General features: G+C 37.6%; 1 protein-coding gene across 3 annotated transcripts in view; it reads left to right on the top strand.

Moving 5' to 3' along the window:
• The window catches only part of L3MBTL4 (L3MBTL histone methyl-lysine binding protein 4), a 431,550-nt gene that overhangs the window by 170,325 nt on the left and 240,669 nt on the right, over nt 1–20,556 (top strand). For all 3 annotated transcript variants that reach the window (XM_033178287.1, XM_033178288.1, XM_033178289.1), the window contains one exon: nt 17,867–17,952. In XM_033178287.1, coding sequence (XP_033034178.1) covers nt 17,867–17,952 — 86 coding nt within the window. The remainder of the gene's footprint in view (nt 1–17,866; nt 17,953–20,556) is intronic.

The following is a 20,556-nucleotide window of genomic DNA, read 5'->3' as shown; positions in this document are numbered from 1 at the left end:
TTAATCAAAGAGGTAACACCTGGCTAGAAAGCATAAGAAATGCTTCATGGAGAAAATTACATGATGGTATACTGCTCTGTAGCAAATTACCACAAACTTGGCAGCATAAAGCAATACAAATTTATTATCTTACAGTTCTGTAGGTCGGGAGTCTGAAATGGGTTTCACTTCAGTTTTGGAATATTAATAAGGAACTGGTAGGTTAGGTACATCGAGGCCATATTGTGAAGGGTCTTTAAAAACTATAATGAAGAATTTATGATCAAAGCTGTGATACAACCATGTTTAGGGATACTTTATTTGGCAATAGTAGGCCAGATTAGAAAGAAGGAGTGGGGAGAACATTATGGATATTCACGATATGTGGAAATGAGAGGCAGGGACCTTACCCAGGGATATGAGAATGGGGCTAGGACGATGTGTGAGACACTTTGGGGTTGCTACATACTTTATTTAGAAAGTGACTGAATAAGGAGACATGTATGATCTCTTTTGTTCAGTTTTCTGTGGTCTTGAGGCCTCTGTGAATTGATAGGCTAGGGAAATAAAGTAGTTCCTGACCTTGTAAGGCTCTCTTTTCTTGCAAATACCATTTTGTTCCACAGTAAGTTCATTTTACTATGATAGCAAGAAGCCACCCAAAACAGGGAAAAAAGTAAACTCGCATATTTTGCTAACTGGGGGAAATTTTTCTGTGGCCATTTGATACCACATGCAATAATTTTTATATGATTGTGTTTACGCCTCAGGTAGGCATTCAGCTACCAGAAGTCTCACAAGACAAGTTTACTGCATTTCCATCAATAGGGGATACCTGCAGCTGCAGCATGATATATCATTGTCTTGCTTGTCTTTAACTTGATTGCAAATCATGTCACCATTTCCCCAAGGCGTTCCACAGAAAGTGAATATCCTGCACATTTCGTAGAAACATTGTAAAAAGATACTGTTGTCTTTCTCTGTAAAGAGTGCGCAGTCAGCCAAATTCTACTCTTTATGAATCAAAGTTTATTTTACCTTTAACAGTCTTACACATAATCACTAGTGAAGTGAAGCTGTGGACTTCACATAAGTCAACTTCTTTAAAATAAAAGTTAAATATATTTTTAATGTAAAATTGTAGGAAACTTATAAAATATGAAACATTATAATGAGTAAATTAAAAATATTAATTCCATCACTAGATAGAGCTTACCATTATCATACTATTATATTTTTCCAATCATTTTGTCTGTTCATTTGACCAGGTAATTTAAAATTAAAATTGTGATCTTATTGTTAATATTGCTTTTATAACCAGTTTTCTTTACTCAGAAATATAATTTGAACATATTCTCTTTCTTTAAATAGTCTTTGAAAACCTGGGTATTAATGACTGCATACGTATCTCTTATGAGTACCTCACAGTTTCAACAAGTTTTCCTTTGTATTGGATGCTAATGTTTTCTAGTTCTTATAAATAATGACGGGGAGGAAATCCTTTAAAAATTATATATGTTTGTTATTTTTTATGACTGTTATAATTAGAATTACTAGATTACTGAGTGTGGAAAATTTTTTTTATTATTTCATAAATATTTTCAGAATACCCTTCATAAACTTTTTTTTCTTCTGATAACAATGTTAGAAAATTCGGACATAACAAACAAACTAAAAGGAATAAAACTGGGTCTTTCTAAGTGTAGCCACAATTTTCTGTGAACATAGTGTGTGTGAGTAAGGACTATGTTTTGTAATTTTCTTTTTCATCCCTGGTAAGGTTTCTTTAGCCATTTTAGCTTTCTTTTGATTAATGCTTGTTTTGCATGTCTTTTTCCATACTTTTTAACCTACATTTTACTTACTTGTGTATTTACACTTAAAGTGGATTTCCAAAAAGATGTAATATATTTATGTGGATGACTGGATTTAAATCCCTCATCTTGGTGGTAGTTTTCTATTTATCCATTATGGTTTTGGTTTTGTTTTGTTTTGTTTTGTTTTGTTTTGTTTTTTTGAGACGGAGTCTCGCTCTGTCGCCCAGGCTGGAGTGCTGTGGCCGGATCTCAGCTCACTGCAAGCTCCGCCTCCCGGGTTTACGCCATTCTCCTGCCTCAGCCTCCCGAGTAGCTGGGACTACAGGTGCCCGCCACCTCACCCGGCTAATTTTTTGTATTTTTAGTAGAGACGGGGTTTCACCGTGTTAGCCAGGATGGTCTCGATCTCCTGACCTCATGATCCGCCCGTCTTGGCCTCATGGTTTTGGTTTTTAAAACATTTTTTTCCTGACTTTTTAAACATTTTCTTGGGTATTATTTAATGCTTCCATTTTACCTTCAGTATTGACTTTTTAATTATGCCTCTTCAAAATATTTATCAGTTGCCCTACAGTTTATGATATACCTATCATCACAGTCTACTTTATTATATCACTTTTCCCATAGTATGAGAAATAATATAGTTGTTCCTATAGTACAACAGTTTATTTCCATTTTCTTTCCTGTCAGTTCTCCTCTTGTTGTCTTTAGTTCCAGATGACTTTTTTCTTATAAAATCAGCAAACAAGAAAAACACGAAGTAAAAGCAGTTTTACCTCTGTATATGTTCTATATCTCATAAAGGCTGTTACTGTATTTGTTCTAGATTATGACAATATCTTCTGTTTGTTAATTTTTTATTTTATTTTTATTATTTGGAGGCAGAATCTCACGCTGTCCCCCAGGCTGTAGTACAATGGTGCAATCTCGGCTCACTGCACTGCCTCCTGGTTTCAAGTGATTCTTGTGCCTCAGCTTCCTGAGTAGCTGGGATTACAGGTGTGCACCAGCACACCCAGCTATTTTTGTACTTTTAGTAGAGATGGGGTTTTGCCATGTTGGCCAGACTGGTCTCAAACTCCTGCCATCAGGTAATCCACCTGCCTCCGCCTCCCAAAGTGTTGGGATTACAAACATGGGCCACCACATCTGGCTGACATTATCTTTTACAGTGATTTATATTAAGCAGGTGCATTTTATTTTACCTTTATGTTCACCATTTTCAGCGTTCTTTATGTCTTTGTGTATATCCAAATTTCCATCTGGTATCACATTCCTTCTCTCTGAAGAACTTTCGTTATAATTTCTTATAGCTTAGATTTGGTGGAAATGCATTATATCAGTTTTTATTTGCCTGGAAAAGCCTTTATTTTGCCTTAACATTGTACAGACATTTTTGCTGGGTATATAATTCTGGGTTGACAGGTTTCCTGTTCATTTTTTTTAAGGTGTCACTATCTTGTCTTCTGAGTTGCATAGTTTCTGAGTAGAAGTCTACTGTAGTTCCTATGTTCCCCTTAACGTTTTTGGTTTGTTTTGTTTCGTTTTGAGACAGGCTGGAGTGCAGTGGCATGATCTTGGCTCACTGCAACCTCTGCCTCCCAGGGTCAAGCACATCTCCCACCTCAGCCTCCTGAGTAGCTGGGACTACAGGTGTGTACCACCACATCCAGTTAATGTTTGTATTTTTGGTAGAGATGGTGTTTTGCCATGTTTCCTAGGCTGGTCTTGAACACCTGAGCTCAACTTATCCACCTGCCTTGGCCTCCCAAAGTGCTGAGATTATAGGTGTAAGCCCATGTACCTGGCCACCCTTCACGTGTTTTTTATTTTCCTTGTGCTGCCTTAACATTTTTTCTTTATCTTTGGTGCTCTGGAAGGGAGCTTTCTCCAGTTTTCTGCCTCACTCCTAATCTTTCCTTTGAGCACCTGGGGAGGCCCATTATTCCAGACTGACAGGTTAGCCCCACTTGGCCTTTAAGAATTTACTAAAATGTTAGCTGATTCCTTTTTACCCACTTGTATAGAATCACTGCTTCCTCATGTGCTCTGCCACAGGCGAAATACTTTGAGTTTCTCATCTGTCTGTCTTTGGATTTCTCTTTACTTTGTTGCTTTGGAACTTTAGATCTCCAGTGTGCTCAAGAAAGTTTGTGATCATCGTTAGGGACTGAGTAACAGTCTTCAGTGGCTTTCTACATTCTACACAGAAATGGAACGCTCCCCTCTACTTTCTTATCTTATGGATCCTCTCCTATCTCTCTAAGGATATTCAATAGAGGTTTATATTTGAAACTTTTTGGTTTAATTCTACCTCACTTAATATTTTCCTTGTTTTTTTTTCAAATTTCCTTTTTCATTTGTTTTTGTATTTATTTATTGTGGTCTTCAAATACCTAGTGCATCTTAGTTATCCTTTGATGTTTGAGAATAAGCTCCTGACAAGCTGGGTAAAATCTCTCGGTGCCCTGATGGAGCCTGTCAACTTGCAAGCCTTCCTGTAGGGTGTTCAGATGGAAACCATGGTGTTTTGTTTCTACACCCCCAAATAACATAACTAGGACTCTTGGGTCAGTTTCCACAGGCAAGGTTCCTCCCTTCCTCTGACTGGTGTGTATGGTGAGAATGGAGGATTTGGGCGGGTTCTGTTAGCTCTCTGAGATCCTGGCCATGGGAGTGGGTAGAGAGGTCATTGTTCTGTGAGTGAGTTTCATTAGTGACTAAGATTTCCACATCTGTAACTTCTCTGTTTCAATCTATCTAGAGGTTAAAACCTCCAGCCAGTTGCCTTAATGCATGAGGGATAGTTCTCCAGTTGTGTTGGGCAAGGTAGATGACCTCGTGGGGCCAACAGTTTCTATCAAGACTTTAAGACCAACATCTGTGTTTAGCCCCCCACACTGTTGCCATTAGAAATATTTGGTGCCTGCAATTGCCAAGCTTTCCTGGATTCTATAACATAAACTAGCTACTTCTTACTGGTGTTCTTCTTTAACAGATTTATGTTTTAGCTTTCTAAAATTTCGTTAAGTCACTTTTCATCCATTGGTTTCTTTCTTAGACTTCCAGGAACTTTTGTTGACATTGCTCATTTGCATTTGGCTTTTTACCTGTTCTCATTGTGGCTTTATGTCCTCGTATTAGTTTTGTTTTTATTTTATTTTTTGCATAAATAACATTACATTCATACTATTTTATAACTGCAGAGTTTTCTCACTTAGTGCCCCTTGGTTTCTCCTTCCACCCAGGTTAGTTATTCCCACCGAGCAAATGGTAACTGATGCTAATCCCTTAATATTAGTCACCTTGAGCTAACCAGTATATCGAATCACTCCAAAATTTTAGTGCTTTTAGCACATTTAAGATTTTGTTTCTTGCTCCTGGCACAGTATAATCATGGCTGATAGGAGTTAGTTCTGTTCCATGCAATTATTCTGGGACTAGGGTGCCTCCAATTTCTTGATAATCTTTCCATTTCAGCCTGAGAATAGAAAGAAGCTGATGGTTGTACATGGGAGGGCCATACTTGGAGGTAGCTTGTTACATCATTTCTACCCACATGGGTTGGCCTGAACTCAGTCACAGGACTACCTGTAGCTGCATAGGAGTCTAGGAAATGCAGTTCATCCTTCTCACCGAGAGGAAAAGCCATCATCTTACACTATATATATTTTGTGGATTCTCATGATTGCATATCCATGTGCACATACATGCTCATATCCATGTGTTCAAAGCCCATGTTCTTTTTAGTCATTGTGTGTGCTGTAAAAATTGGATTATATTAGGTACATATCTTACATCATTTTTAACTTTGCTCAACTATGTCTCATGACAAATTCCTTCCAACTCATTTGTATAGTTCAAATTCTTTCTTTATAATAACTGCATAATATTTCATAATGTGTTATATCAAAATTAACTTAGCATTTTTGTGTTAAACATTCATTTAAAAATGCCTTTATTGATACTTTGTTGTCATTTAGAAGGGAATACAGCTAAAAGTATGTGTTTGTTTCTGCATTTTTTGTTTTCTTTTTAACTAAATTGAACCCTCTTCTTGGTCCCTTGAGCATCTTTAATGGGTCTTTGGAACATGTGACATCTTTCTTCCGGTGGAGAGTGTTGTTCTTAAAGGTACCAGTTATTCACAATCACTCATCTAACAATAACACGGTGTGAATAAGACAAAACAAAGAAGAATTCAGGAAGTATTCTCTTTATAACTCAGAGTCATTCTTCTGTTACTTAAACTCTTCCAGACTCAAATTATTCACCTTTAAAATGGAAATACTAATTTATACCTACATACAGTTGTGTGAGGATTAAATAAAATAATGCATTAATCAAACTGCACAAGGCTTACATGTGGAGATATTCATTAAATGGCAGCGGTAATACCAAAAATCAACGAGTAGCAATGGAGCTTATTTTTTTATTTTTTTATTTTTTGTTTTTAGAATGCAAATATGCTGACTTCTTTATAGAATTTGTTCCACTGTATTACATTTTCTTTTTTTTTAAAATTATACTTTAAATTCTAGGGTACATGTGCACAACGTGCAGGTTTGCTACATATGTATACATGTGCCATGTTGGTGTGCTGCACCCATTAACTCGTCATTTACATTAGGTATATCTCCTAATGCTATCCCTCCCCCCTACCCTGTCCCCACAATAGGACCTGGTATGTGACGTTCCCCTTCCTGTGTCCAAGTGATCTCACTGTTCAATTCCCACCTATGAGTGAGAACATGCAGTGTTTGGTTTTCTGTTTTTGCGATAGTTTGCTGAGAATGATGGTTTCTAGCTGCATCCATGTCTCTACAAAGGACACGAACTCATCCTTTTTTATGGTTGTATAGTATTCCATGGTGTATATGTGCCACGTTTTCTTAATCCAGTCTGTCACTGGTGGACATTTGGGTTGGTTCCAAGTCTTTGCTATTGTGAATAGTGCCGCAATAAACATACGTGTGCGTGTGTCTTTATAGCAGCATGACTTATAATCCTTTGGATATATACCCAGTAATGGGATAACTGAGTCAAATGGTATTTCTAGTTCTAGATCCTTGAGGAATTGCCACACTGTTTTCCACAATGGTTGAACTAGTTTACAGTCCCACCAACAGTGTAAAAGTCTTCCTGTTTCTCCACATCCTCTCCAGCACCTGTTGTTTCCTGATTTTTTAATGATTGCCATTCTAACTGGTGTGAGATGGTATCTCATTGTGGTTTTGATTTGCATTTCTCTGATGGCCAGTGATGATGAGCATTTTTTCATGTGTCTGTTGGCTGTATGAATGTCTTCTTTTGAGAAGTGTCTGTTCATATCCTTTGCCCACTTTTTGATGGGGTTGTTTTTTTCTTGTAAATTTGATTGAGTTCTTTGTAGATTCTGGATATTAGCCCTTTGTCAGATGAGTAGATTGCAAAAATTTTCTCCCATTCTGTAGGTTATCTGTTCACTCTGATGGTAGTTTCTTTTGCTGTGCAGAAGCTCTTTAGTTTAATTAGATCCCATTTGTCAATTTTGACTTTTGTTGCCATTGCTTTTGGTGTTTTAGACATGAAGTCCTTGCCCATGCCTATGTCCTGTATGGTGTTACCTAGGTTTTCTTCTAGGGTTTTTATGGTTTTAGGTCTAACATTTAAGTCTCTAATCCATCTTGAATTAATTTTCGTATAAGGAGTAAGGAAAGGATCCAGTTTCAGCTTTCTACTTATGGCTAGCCAGTTTTCCCAGCACCATTTATTAAATAGGGAATCCTTTCCCCATTTCTTGTTTCTCTCAGGTTTGTCAAAGATCAGATGGCTGTAGATGTGTGGTATTATTTCTGAGGGCTCTGTTCTGTTCCATTGGTCTATATTTCTGTTTTGGTACCAGTACCATGCTGTTTTGGTTACTGTAGCCTTGTAGTATAGTTTGAAGTCAGGTAGCATGATGCCTCCAGCTTTGTTCTTTTGGCTTAGGATTGTCTTGGCAATGTGGGGTCTTTTTCAGTTCCATATGAACTTTAAAGAAGTTTTTTCCAATTCTGTGAAGAAAGTCATTGGTAGCTTAATGGGAATGGCATTGAATCTATAAATAACCTTGGGCAGTATGGCCATTTTCACGATATTAATTCTTCCTATCCATGAGCATGGTATGTTCTTCCATTTGTTTGTGTCCTCTTTGATTTCACTGAGCAGTGGTTTGTAGTTCTCCTTGAAGAGGTCCTTTACATCCCTTGCAAGTTGGATTCCTAGGTATTTTATTCTCTTTGAAACTATTGTGAATGGGAGTTCATTCATGATTTGACTCCCTGTTTGTCTGTTACTGGTGTGTAAGAATGTTTGTCATTTTTGCAGACTGATTTTGTATCCTGAGACTTTGCTGAAGTTGCTTATCAGCTTAAGGAGATTTTGGGCTGAGGCAATGGGGTTTTCTAAATATACAATCATGTCATCTGCAAACAGGGACAATTTGACTTCTTCTTTTCCTAACTGAATACCCTTGATTTCTTTCTCTTGCCTGATTGCCCTAGCCAGAACTTCCACCACTATGTTGAATAGGAGTGGTGAGAGAGGGCATCCCTGTCTTGTGCCAGTTTTCAAAGGGAATTTTTCCAGTTTTTGCCCATTCAGTATGATATTGGCTGTGGGTTTGTCATAAATAGCTCTTATTATTTTGAGGTACGTTCCATCAATACCGAATTTATTGGGAGTTTTTAGCATCAAGGACTGTTGAATTTTTCCAAAGGCCTTCTCTGCATCTATTGAGATAATCGTGTGGTTTTTGTCTTTGGTTCTGTTTATATGCTGGATTATGTTTATTGATTTGCGTATGTTGGACCAGCCTTGCATCCCAGGGATGAAGCCCACTGATCATGGTGAATAAGCTTTTTGATGTGCTGCTGGATTCGGTTTGCCAGTATTTTATTGAGGATTTTTGCATCGATGTTCATCAGGGATATTGGTCTAAAATTCTCTTTTTTGTTGTGTCTCTGCCAGGCTTTGGTATCAGGATGATGTTGGCCTCGTAAAATGAGTTAGGGAGGATTCCCTCTTTTTCTATTGATTGAAATAGTTTCAGAAGGAATGGTACCAACTCCTACTTGTACCTCTGGTAGAATTCGGCTGTGAATCTGTCTGGTCCTGGACTTTTTTTGGTTTGTAGGCTATTAATTATTGCCTCAATTTCAGAGCTGCTATTGGTCTATTCAGGGATTCAAGTTCTTTCTGGTTTAGTCTTGGGAGAGTGTAAGTGTCCAGGAAATTATCCATTTCTTCTAGGTTTTCTAGTTTATTTGCATAGAGGTGTTTATAGTATTCTCTGATGGTAGTTTCTATTTCTGTGGGATCGGTGGTGATATCCCCTTTGTCATTTTTTATTGCATCTATTTGATTCTTCTCTCTTTTCTTCTTTATTAGTCTTGCTAGCAGTCTATCAATTTTGTTGATCTTTTCAAAAAACCAGCTCCTGGAGTCACCAATTTTTTGGAGGGTTTTTTGTGTCTCTATCTCCTTCAGTTCTGATCTTAGTTATTTCTTGCCTTCTGCTAGCTTTTGAATGTGTTTGCTCTTGCTTCTCTAGTTATTTTAATTGTGATGTTAGGGTGTCAATTTTAGATCTTTCCTGCTTTGTCTTGTGGGCATTCAGTGCTGTAAATTTCCCTGTACACACTGCTGTAAATGTGTCCCAGAGATTCTGGTATGTTGTATCTTTGTTCTCATTGGTTTCAAAGAACATCTTTATTTCTGCCTTCATTTCGTTATGTACCCAGTAGTCATTCAGGAGCAGGTTGTTCAGTTTCCATGTAGTTGAGCAATTTTGATTGAGTTTCTTAGTCCTGAGTTCTAGTTTGATTGCACTGTGGTCTGAGAGACAGTTTGTTATAATTTCTGTTCTTTTACATTTGCTGAGGAGTGCTTTATTTCCAACTATGTGGTCAATTTTGAAATAAGTGCAAAGTGGTGCTGAGAAGAATGTATATTCTGTTGATTTGGGGTGGAGAGTTCTGTAGATGTCTATTAGGTCTGCTTGGTGCAGAGCTGAGTTCAATTCCTGGATATCCTTGTTAACTTTCTGTCTCGTTGATCTGTCTTATGTTGACAGTGGGGTGTTAAAGTCTCCCATTATTATTGTATGGGAGTCTAAGTCCCTTTGTAAGTCTCTAAGGGCATGCTTTATGAATCTGGGTGCTCCTGTATTGGGTGCATATATATTTAGGATAGTTAGCTCCTCCTGATGAATTGATCCCTTTACCATTATGTAATGGCCTTCTTTGTCTCTTTTGATCTTTGATGGTTTAAAGTCTGTTTTATCAGAGACTAGGATTGCAACCCCTGCTTTTTTTTGTTTTCCATTTGTTTGGTAGATCTTCCTCCATCCCTTTATTTTGAGCCTATGTACGTCTCTGCATGTGAGATGGGTCTCCTGAATATAGCAAACTGAAGGGTCTTGACTCTTTATCCAATTTGCCAGTCTGTGTCTTTTAATGGGAGCATTTAGTCCATTTACATTTAAGGTTAATATTGTTATGTGTGAACTTGATCCTGTCATTATGATATTAGCTGGTTATTTTGCTCATTAGTTGATGCAGTTTCTTCCTGGCATCAATGAACTTTACATTTTGACATGTTTTTGCAATGGCTGCTACCTGTTGTTCCTTTCCATGTTTAGTGCTTCCTTCAGGATCTCTTGTAGGGTATTTCTGCATTTTTAAACTGGAAATTGAGCATTCAAACCTGTTGGCTGAATGAACATTTATTTTTAGAGAATAAAGCTATAATAATTGGTGTTTTGGGAGGTCATGAAATGTACTTTGTAGAAATAACACAGTTGGTTTCTTTAGATTCTCTAGAATCACCAGTTGGCTGGACCTGCTGAGTAGATATTCTAGATGTTTCATGAACACATAGAAATATTTAGCTTAGCAAATTGATGTTTTGATACTCAATGACCACTTTACCTCATAATTTCCTTGCAAAGCTTAAATTACAATAGAAAAATTTACAGTCCAAAGAAATCCTTCCTTTAGTTGCAACCTTAACCATTAACTTTTTTTAGCCAAACAAAAGATTACTGTATTTTAAATGGTACTGTGCTAGTTCCTATGGATAGATTCTGTTGGCGTAAGAAAGGTAAGAGTTCAGAATATAATATAAATTATTAATTAATGAGCTGGGCAGATATGAATTGAGTGCCTACCAAATGTGAGGCACAGCTAGGAGCAGAGGATGTCACAAAGAACAATAAAGATGTAACATGTGAGGATTGCTAGGTCTGTGATAGAATATCACTCAGTGGAAGATGATATGGTTAGTGAAACTAAGAGAAAAACAACCCTAGCTTTTTATTTTAAAATGTTAAGTATTGAGAGACAGAGAGAAATAGAGCTCATTGCTCTGTCTCAAATGCCTGCCAAAACATTGGGTTAGATTAGATCCCAAGCAAGCCATGGTATTGAAGACAGTTCTGCTGGGCGCTCAGCCAGTGCAACATGGAAAGGTTGTATTCTGGTGATCTCTCTAGACACAAAAGAGAGTATATTTCTTTACATAGTGTATTCTGTATATAGTACAGCTCAGCCATACTTTGAGCAAAACAATCAATTATAAAATGAGCTCTTTGACAAGCTCCTGAGGTGCTGATATTCCATACTGTAGATCAAAGAGTTCTCCCTATGCTTTAGAAACTAATTAATGATCAAGTAAAAATTATGACATCCTGTTGTAAATGTTAGATAGTGTAACTTATGTTCTTTTGCCGGAAAGATATTTTAACTTTAATTGTTAGGAGCTGAATATGAATCTAAGACTTCTAGTATCTAAGGTACCATAAATGTGAGGTCACTTTCAACATGTGTTTTGAAACAATAAAGGGTGAACCTGAATTAGGCTTGGCCACGACTGAAGCATCTGATTTTCTTCAAATCTTGTATTTCTGAGTCATGTACTGAACAGCATGCCACTGTCTCAGACAAGACAATTAGTGACCACTTGGTCCTATGATTGTTTCCATAAAGAGCCCTTCTGTTCATGCAGAACCTACCAGCGGAATGGCAGCTTTCAGGTAGTGGTAACTTCCCACAATCTCTGTCACTGGGAGGCCTGGGTATTTGGATGACTCACTGCCCTGCCTTGTGAGAGATACCTGAAACAAATGAATAAGTGGCCTCTGAGGGACTTTCTTAGATAACTCAGGTTCTTAAAATGATAGTGAAAGCCAGCCAGGGCTGCACTGGTGCTAGTCACATAATCCTTCTTCTTCTATTGATGTTTTCTGTTAGACTTCAGGCCCAGAGACATAGAGCACTCAGTAAACCTCAAAGTAGCTCTTGAGAAGTTTTGATTTCTACAAATTGCAAGTCAGGAGGCACAGGCTCTAGCTTTGACTTCAATGTTAGTTGTCTTGCCTTGTATTAGTCACTTAAAATGCCAGGTCTCACTTTCCTCATCAGTAGAATTGAGTTTGATGATGTGTCCATCCAGCATGTGTGTTCATGCTGAACATTCTGTCTATTGCGATAGACCCTTGGCAGATCCCTTTTATTGCTGGTTATTAAATAGGACTGTTGGCCATTACGTAAAACCTGCTTGTCATACAGCAATGATTTTGTTTCCTGAATTGGCCTCCAGTATAATTGTGGTTGTTCTGCTTCTCTAGGTCCTAAGGGACAGGTCACCCAGACTAGGATGTCAGGAACATAAGGTCTTGTGCTGTTGATTCATGAACTCAATTCTTTAGAAAGAATGTTCCAGTGGAAAAAATAGGTTGCTGCTTAGGCTGTTGTTCCTAGAGGAAAAATAATTGAGGGTGCCTTTTAAAAAAATTCTGAAACCGGTATTACACCTCCTTATATGGCCTTCTAATATGGAACAAAAAACTGAGGAGTATTACATTTGCATTGTATAGATGCCACGGATCAGATGGCTGTTTCTTGGCATCATCCTGTTTACAGTGCTGGTGGAACATTAGCCAGAATTGATACACCAGCACCATTTTGTTCGAATGGTACCTCTGATGCCACCAGAACCAGCAGGTGAAAAACTTTGTATCAGTTTTGCTCAGAATTTTGAGGCTAGACTGATATCATTTTGGCTTATATCTCTGTCATTCTTGGCCACCACAATGTAAAATGCAAATGTTTCAGGAAATATATTTTATTCATTCAACAAATATTTACCAAATACTTACTGAATACCAGCTGTATGTTGTGAGGAAATAGCAGTGAAGTGAACATATTCCTATCATAAGGCAGCCTATGTTCTAATGGAGCAAGAGAATCAAGAAATATTCAAAACACACACTGTGTTAGGTACCAACAAGTGCTGTGAAGAAGAATACGGTAAGTAATGGGGTTAGGAAGGGCACGTACATTTGGGAGGGGGGTTCCCTATTATATGAAGAGCTCAGGGTGGGACTGAACGAGAAGGTGACAGTTGAGTGGCGTTTGAGATAAGGTGGCAAGTCTGGAGGATATCTACAGATAACTCTCCAGGTAAAGGAAGAACAAGTACAAGAACTTGAAGAGGGAGGATGTCTGCAGTGTTCTAGTTATAGCAGGAGTGTAGTGAACAGGAGATGAGGTCAGAGCAGTAGTGGGGCCAAGTTCTGTAGGGCCCTGTAGGTCATGGTAAGCACTTTCTTTTCCCCTAAGTAATCAAGGAAACCACTGGAATGAAATGGTATAGAAAATTTTAACTTATATTTACCTTAGTTTAACCCTTAAGTGTTTCCTTTTTTGCTTCCATATTTGCATCCTCCAGAAGGACTTTTTCTTGACCCTCAATGCGTTCCACTCCAGGTTCTGGAAATCATCTCCCTAGATCCCAGCTTCTTCTTTTTCTTTTTCTTTTTTAAATTTTATTTTAAAATAGAGGCGAGGTCTCATTATGTTCCTAGACTGGCATTGAACTCAGTGGCTCAAGTGATCCTCCCACTGCAGGTTCCTGAGTAGCTGGGACTACAGGTGTGTGCCACCATGCCCAGCTGATCCCAGTGTTTAAACACAGTGCCTCCTCCTTTGTCCCCCCTGAGGCCACCACTTCCCTGCAGTCTGTAAAGGAGATGGCTTATTCTGCCATATCCCAGGTAGTTCTCTTCTTCTAAAACAGTTCTCAGCTGTTTGGAAAAACCCCTTCTTCCTGAGGGCTCAGGCTGTTCGGCTTCACTACATCTCACCCCTAATTTTGCCACCATCTAGATGATTTTTAATTATTCTTCATCATTAACTGAAGATATTTGTCACCCAGATCTACCGTTTTACCGGAAGAATTGCTGGTACCATGAGGAAATCCAGGGCTGAGTGGCCGACGCCGTAGCTTGGTAGTTCCTTGATCTTAATTTCTGTGACACTTTTTCCATGCTTTGGTTCAGCTACCCATGCCCACAGCCACAGCTTGGACCTCATTTGCCCACAGCCACAGCTTGGACCTAATGAGGTCCAAGCTGTGGCTATGGGCATGGGTGGCTGAACCAAAGCATGCAAGTTTTTAACTCAAAATGGCATGGATTGAGGTGGGACATGAATAAATAATTTAAACAGTATAGCCCAGTATCCCATCCAGCTGTCTGTAGTCCCGCCCTCTCTGTTGCAGTTCTACGCCTTGGCCTCCAGGGGGAGCTCAGCCTCTCAGTCCTGAGGCCTGAAAAGTGCTGCCTTGGATCATAGATGCGCTGCGTTTTCAATCTTAGCGGGACGAAGTGATAAGTACGAGGTTGATGGAGCCACGCGTCATCGTTGAGATCCCATTTCTTCCACTTTCTAATGTATAGCACTTGGCAGGCTGCTCAAGGTTCAAGTTCTCACCTAAAAAATGTGGATAAAAAGTGTACCTCACAGGGACTAGATGAGGAATAACTGACTTAATGAAGTGAATACAGTGCTTACCAATAAAAGGAAGCCAGTTAGAGGTGGGTTTTCATTGAGAGGGGTGAAGAAGTTAAAGGCTATTCTTGTTGTATGGGGCGGTCTCCTATATTTCTTTCTTGTCTCAAGTAGGAATTTAAATCTTTGAAAAGCTTCTTCCATGGTATTGCTGCACAGCTGTGTGCATGGACTCTCCCACTCCCCCTCCAGCCCTACTTCTTGCTTCCCAAGGCCTACCAGGCCTCAGGGCTGGGGTCGGAAGGAAGAAAGTGGGGAGTAGGTGGCTTTTGCAAGTCTCCCTGGGCTATATGACATTCTTCTCTCCTTGGGTTCATTGAACAGGGAATATACAGGTACAATGTTTTCCCTTTTTTGCATGTACATAGCTCATTTCTGAGAATGGCATAGATGCAATTGTTGTTTAAGAGCCATTTAAAGCGGTCACAGCCCTTAATTTTCACTTGTTTATCACAAAAAGGGGAAGAAAGATAATGCCTCTCACAGTAGCATGCCGAGTTTCTTTACCAGGCTGGGAGAGGACGAGGTGCTGTCTCTCTCACTTACCTCCCGTTCAGTTTTTAGTCCCCTACACTCAGGTTTCCTTTCGCTCCATCCAACCATATGTGCCCCTCAGGTGCCTGGGTGAGGAAGCCCAGCATGGAAGGGGCCGGGTGTGGGCATGGTTCAAAATTTACACAAAAATGTGGAGATTAAAAATGTAATAAATGGATTTGGATGATTTTTAAAAATATCAGCTCTAAAAGTTAATGCAGAGTTGGGTGTGGTATCACGTGCCTGTAGTCCCAGCTACTCAGAAGGCTGAGGTGGGAGAACCACATGAGCCCAGGAGTTTGAGGCTGCAGTTCTCTGTGACTGTGTCTGAATAGCCACTGCATTCCATTCCGGGCAGCCTGGAGAAACCTCATCTCTTGAAGAAGAAAAAGTAAATGCAACTGCAGAAATACTTATTGAAACATAAGATATCTAGTATAGCTCATGAAGGAAAGGACAGAAAGCAAAGGAAACCTAGGAGAGCTTAAAAATATTCAGCTTAAAACGTGTTTACAGAAATTAGATTTAAAAAACTAGTGATGAAAACAAATGTAAATTAATTTAAAAATCCATTTAGAAAGTGTTTAAAATAGATATATCTGGAACAAAATAATATAAAAGTAAAACCGATGGGTAAAATATTGTCAGCAAACACAAGTAGAAAATAATAGGATGGCATGATAATTTTTAGTGAAAATAATTTGAGACAAAATACAGAAATGTATCCAAAAGGGAAAGGGAAATTTTCTCTATATTAAGAATAAATAGAAAGTACAACTCATGCCAAACATTTTCTGTACAGAATGATGTAACATCAAAATACGAAGCAAAAGTGCTCCATGATCTAGCAGTTTTAATCCTGGATGAATTCCAACATAAATGTATACTTCTTATCACTAAAAATAATATACTAGAATGTTCATAGCAACATTGTTAATAATAGCTCTCAATGGAAACCACCCAAATGATCACAATCAGTAGAATAGACAGATAAATTGTAAAATAATAACATAATGGAGTGTTATTCAACAATGAAAATGAATGTTCTGAAGGCAATCATCTACCCGACCCTCACATTCAGAATGCTGAGCAAAATACATTCACCACCAGGAGCACGTGCTGTGTGATTCCATTGATGTAAAGGGAAAAACAGAAGAAAACAAATTTCTGTGGTTGGAAGCGAGGGTAGGGATTTCTCTTTGAGGAGGGCGGTGTGGTGCCTAAAAGGGAGGATGGTAGGGAAGGGATCCTGGGGCTCTGGAAATGTCCTGGCTTAGATCTGTGTCTGGTTAGGCGTGTATGTTAGTTTTTTAAAAAATGTTCAGTCTATCCACTTGATTCGTGTACTCCTCTTTAAATATATTTTTAGTAAAAAGCATAAAAACGAAGGAAAAATGATCAGAAATATGGGAGAATTATAGAAAAAATAGTTATTTTGGAGACTTTAGCATATTGCTTCAGACTTTCTGCTTAAAGAACAGATTTTTGAATAATATAGCTAGATTGTATTACTGCAAATGGTACCATACTTTAAAATATATATATACTCTGTTTAAAAAATTGTTGACTCTATTTTACACTAAAAAGAAATCCTCAAACCTCAAAAGCAGGAATTCTATATATCACGTGACAGTCTGAAACTACAATGTGGTAAACTAGATATTAGTATTACTATTTTAAACAAATATGAAAATTACTTGGAATATCTCAAATATATATTTAAGGATTAAATCGAGGCAACACAGATTGCAATTATAACTGGTTTTTAGAAAATAAAAAGTGAGAAGAGTACATATTTTTTTAAAATGTGTCCCGCCGTCTAAACCTGAATTTAGTGGCAATAGTGGCAGATTCATTGTCTCTTATTTTTTTAAATGAAATAAATTATGTTTATAATTCAATTTGACAAAACAAATATAAAATAAACCAAAGAAAAGTAGGAGGGAGGTAGTAATAAGAGTAAAAGCAGTAAACAATATAATTAGAAAAGAAAAAAGAAGGAAAAAAGAGCTGATGATTACATCTAACTACTTATTGCTTGGAAAGATAAATAAAACTATACAATATAGAACTCTAGCAAATTTAATCAGGAATGAAAGAACACAAACATAAAGAGAAACAAGAAGGAATTTTGAAATAAACAGAGTTCTTTATATCATGTTCAATATATATTTGTAATTGCAATTGTAGGAGACTGTAATTACAAAGATGTAATAATGAGACTAAAACTTTAATAGACATAGAATGATTAGAGAAATTTGAAAGATTTTCAGCGTCTTCTTTTTCCAATTCATGGTTTGAGGTCAGATGGTTGCTTGTAAGTTTTTTCAAACTTCTAAGGAGGCTTTTGTTGGAGCTTGGGAGTCAGAAACCTGGGTGTCACCTGGCTCTGCCAGGTACTCACATGGCCTTTGACCTTGGCCAACCCACTTAACCTTGTTGAGTGAATGAAAGTACCATTGAGGAAGTGCTTGAACGCAGGTATGCCTTAGCCTTCAAGAGGTTATGATTAAGTGAATTAATGTATCTGAAGTTCTTAGCATCAGGCCTGTTAAATGGTGAGCATTCAATTAACATTAGGTGTTATATCATACAATGTTTTGTAGTATATAGGAATCAGAATATCTATGAGTAATCTTTTGGTATTTATATATATATTTTCAGGTTATCCCAATCCAGAAAATTTTTCCTGGACAGAATACCTGGAAGCTACTCAAACCAATGCAGTTCCTGCCAAAGTTTTTAAAATGGTAAGTTCTGTATGGGTACAAACTCTCACCTTTAAACAATGTTTGTATTGAGTCATGCCTTCATTTGGCAGTTTAAAATTATTCTAATTTAAAATTATTCTAGTTTTTTTCTTTCTAAATTCAAGTAGTAATTTCATAACCAGTATGCTTTTCTTTTAGTTAAAAATACAAAGTAGGTGACTCATTTGCTATTGTTCCTATATACGGATGTAGATGATGGTTTCCTTCCTTGAAAAATGGTAAATCAGAGGTACAATTGAAAACACCTCATCAGCTGCTGCTGATCCATTCCTTACATTTCTGGTGCTATTAGTCTGTTGAGTGAGAACTCTGAATTTTCACAGTGTCACTCTCTCAGGGGCTGTTTGAATGTCCGCGATGCTATAACAAAATAGGTGAGATGCATAGACTTTCTGTGGATAATTTTATGTATTTTGAGGTAAACCTTTCTTTTTTTGTTTTTTTTTGTTTTTTTTTGTTTTTTTTTTTTTTTTTTTTTTTTTTCTTTTTTTTTTTTTTTTTTTTTTTTTTTTTTATTATACTTTAAGTTCTAGGGTACATGTGCATGACGTTTATATCATGTATAACTCCCCAATGCAATCCCTCCCTCCTCCCCCCTCCCCATGATAGGCCCCAGTGTGTGATGTTCCCCTTCCCGAGTCCAAGTGATCTCATTGTTCAGTTCCCACCTATGAGTGAGAACATGCGGTGCTTGGTTTTCTCTTCTTGTGATAGTTTGCTAAGAATGATGGTTTCCAGCTGCAAAACCTTTCTTTTAGCACTTGTTAGAATATTAATTTTTAAAGTTCAAATTTGTGCTTACATATTTATTCTAGGATTGAACTAAATATAAATTAATTTCTAAAATAAAGTACATAGGTAGTACAGTTAAAGATACTTATTTCCTAAACCTAAACCAGTGGTCTTCAAACTCTATTTCCTTTCAGTTCTCTGTGTGTTTTAAGTTCCCCAACTTGTCTTTAATCAGAATTTTATATATTGGGCTTCTACATATGATTTCATTTACTGAAAGTTTTCTAGAGATCAAGAGGGGTTTGAAACAAAATGATATTTCATTTTTTGAAAAAACTGATTATAATTGACTGGGTTTGGGGGGAAATGTCCATATAATAAAATCAGGAAAGTGGAAGTGCTGGAGTACAAGGAAGAGTTTTAAGAAGAGCAAAGATTCAGCAAACAAAAATGCTTACTGTGCTTGACTTTTCCAAGAGGAAAATGACAAGAAAATAAAATTCTGAAAAGTAGCGAAGAAGGCAACTTTCAGGCTCTGTCCTGGGTTATTGTGGATTCAGCTCAGGGATGTATCTTAGGCATCTACAATGCTGAACTCTTCTACCTCTGTTGTTTAGGACAGTGACGTTGGGGAGAACAGAAAGAGTCTCGGGGTGAAAGACCTAATTATAGTCAGTATACTCCATTTAGTAGATGTAATAATGCATCTTACAAAGAAAATGTGTTCTACAAAAGCTGAAGAGAAACACACCAGATATTGCAGAAAGATTTGACTGTTTCTTACTGACATATTAGTAGGGTTTTTTTCCTTTTGCCATTTCTAGACTTGAAAAATTCAAAACACTTTCATTTCCAATAAAACCAGTTGAACACTTTTATGTGTAATAGTTTTCAAAGTGAAACTTTTTGCCAACCTATAGAAACTATCAGAGTTGCTCTTGAGTTTGATTTTTGAGAGTTGAATTTCCTTAGTTTCCATGATTTGGTTAAGTCCAGTGTCTTTTTTCTTCCTCTGTGATTATGACTCCTGGTGTGTCTGTGGTTATAGACTCTTGATTCCTAGCCATGTAAGACTTGAAGTAAACCATCACACAGATCACCTGTCTCTTGTTACAGATGAAATGACAAAAGCATAGGTTATGACTTTAAAATGTATCATAGTATGATTTTAAAACAGTTTAACAGCTGAAATCACACAGCTTTTATCTAAGCATATTTTAGATTTTTAAAGGGTCATGTTTATCCTTTCTGAGTATTTATTAAATAATTTTGCCTTCTGTGCCATACACTTTGAAACTGGGCAATAAGGATAGTTAATAGTTTCTGAAATTATATGGTTAATATCAGAAAGAAGGAAAAAATCTAAACCAATATAGAAACTGTAATAAGATGGTTTTTGAACTTTAGTGTAATCATTAACAAATTTATGATATAATCTGTCTTTGTCTTTTTAGCTGTCTTTAAAACGGCCAAAAAGTTATTTTTTCTCTCACAGGTTTTTGTGAATCAGATGAAATAATATGCATACAGTCCTATGTGCACTTAAAACTAAATTCTGGCCAGGCACGGTGGCTCACGCCTGTAATCCCAGCACTTTGGGAGGCCGAGGTGGGCAGATCACCTGAGGTCAGGAGTTCAAGACCAGCCCGGCCAACATGGTGAAATCCTGTCGCTACTAATAATACAAAAATTAGCTGGGTGTGGTGGCGCATGCCTGTAATCCCAGCTACTCGGGAGGCTGAGGTAGGAGAATCGTTCGAACTCAGAAGGTGGAGGTTGCAGTGAGCTGACATCGCACCACTGCACTCCAGCCTGGATAGCAAGAGTGGAACTCTGTCTCAAAAACAAACA

The sequence above is a fragment of the Trachypithecus francoisi genome, unplaced genomic scaffold (genome assembly GCF_009764315.1).
Source record: "Trachypithecus francoisi isolate TF-2019V2 unplaced genomic scaffold, Tfra_2.0 Lachesis_group19, whole genome shotgun sequence".
NCBI classification, from domain to species: domain Eukaryota; kingdom Metazoa; phylum Chordata; class Mammalia; order Primates; family Cercopithecidae; genus Trachypithecus; species Trachypithecus francoisi.
The sequence above is the reverse complement of the archived record's forward strand: the minus strand, read 5'-3'. Positions and strand labels throughout refer to the sequence as shown.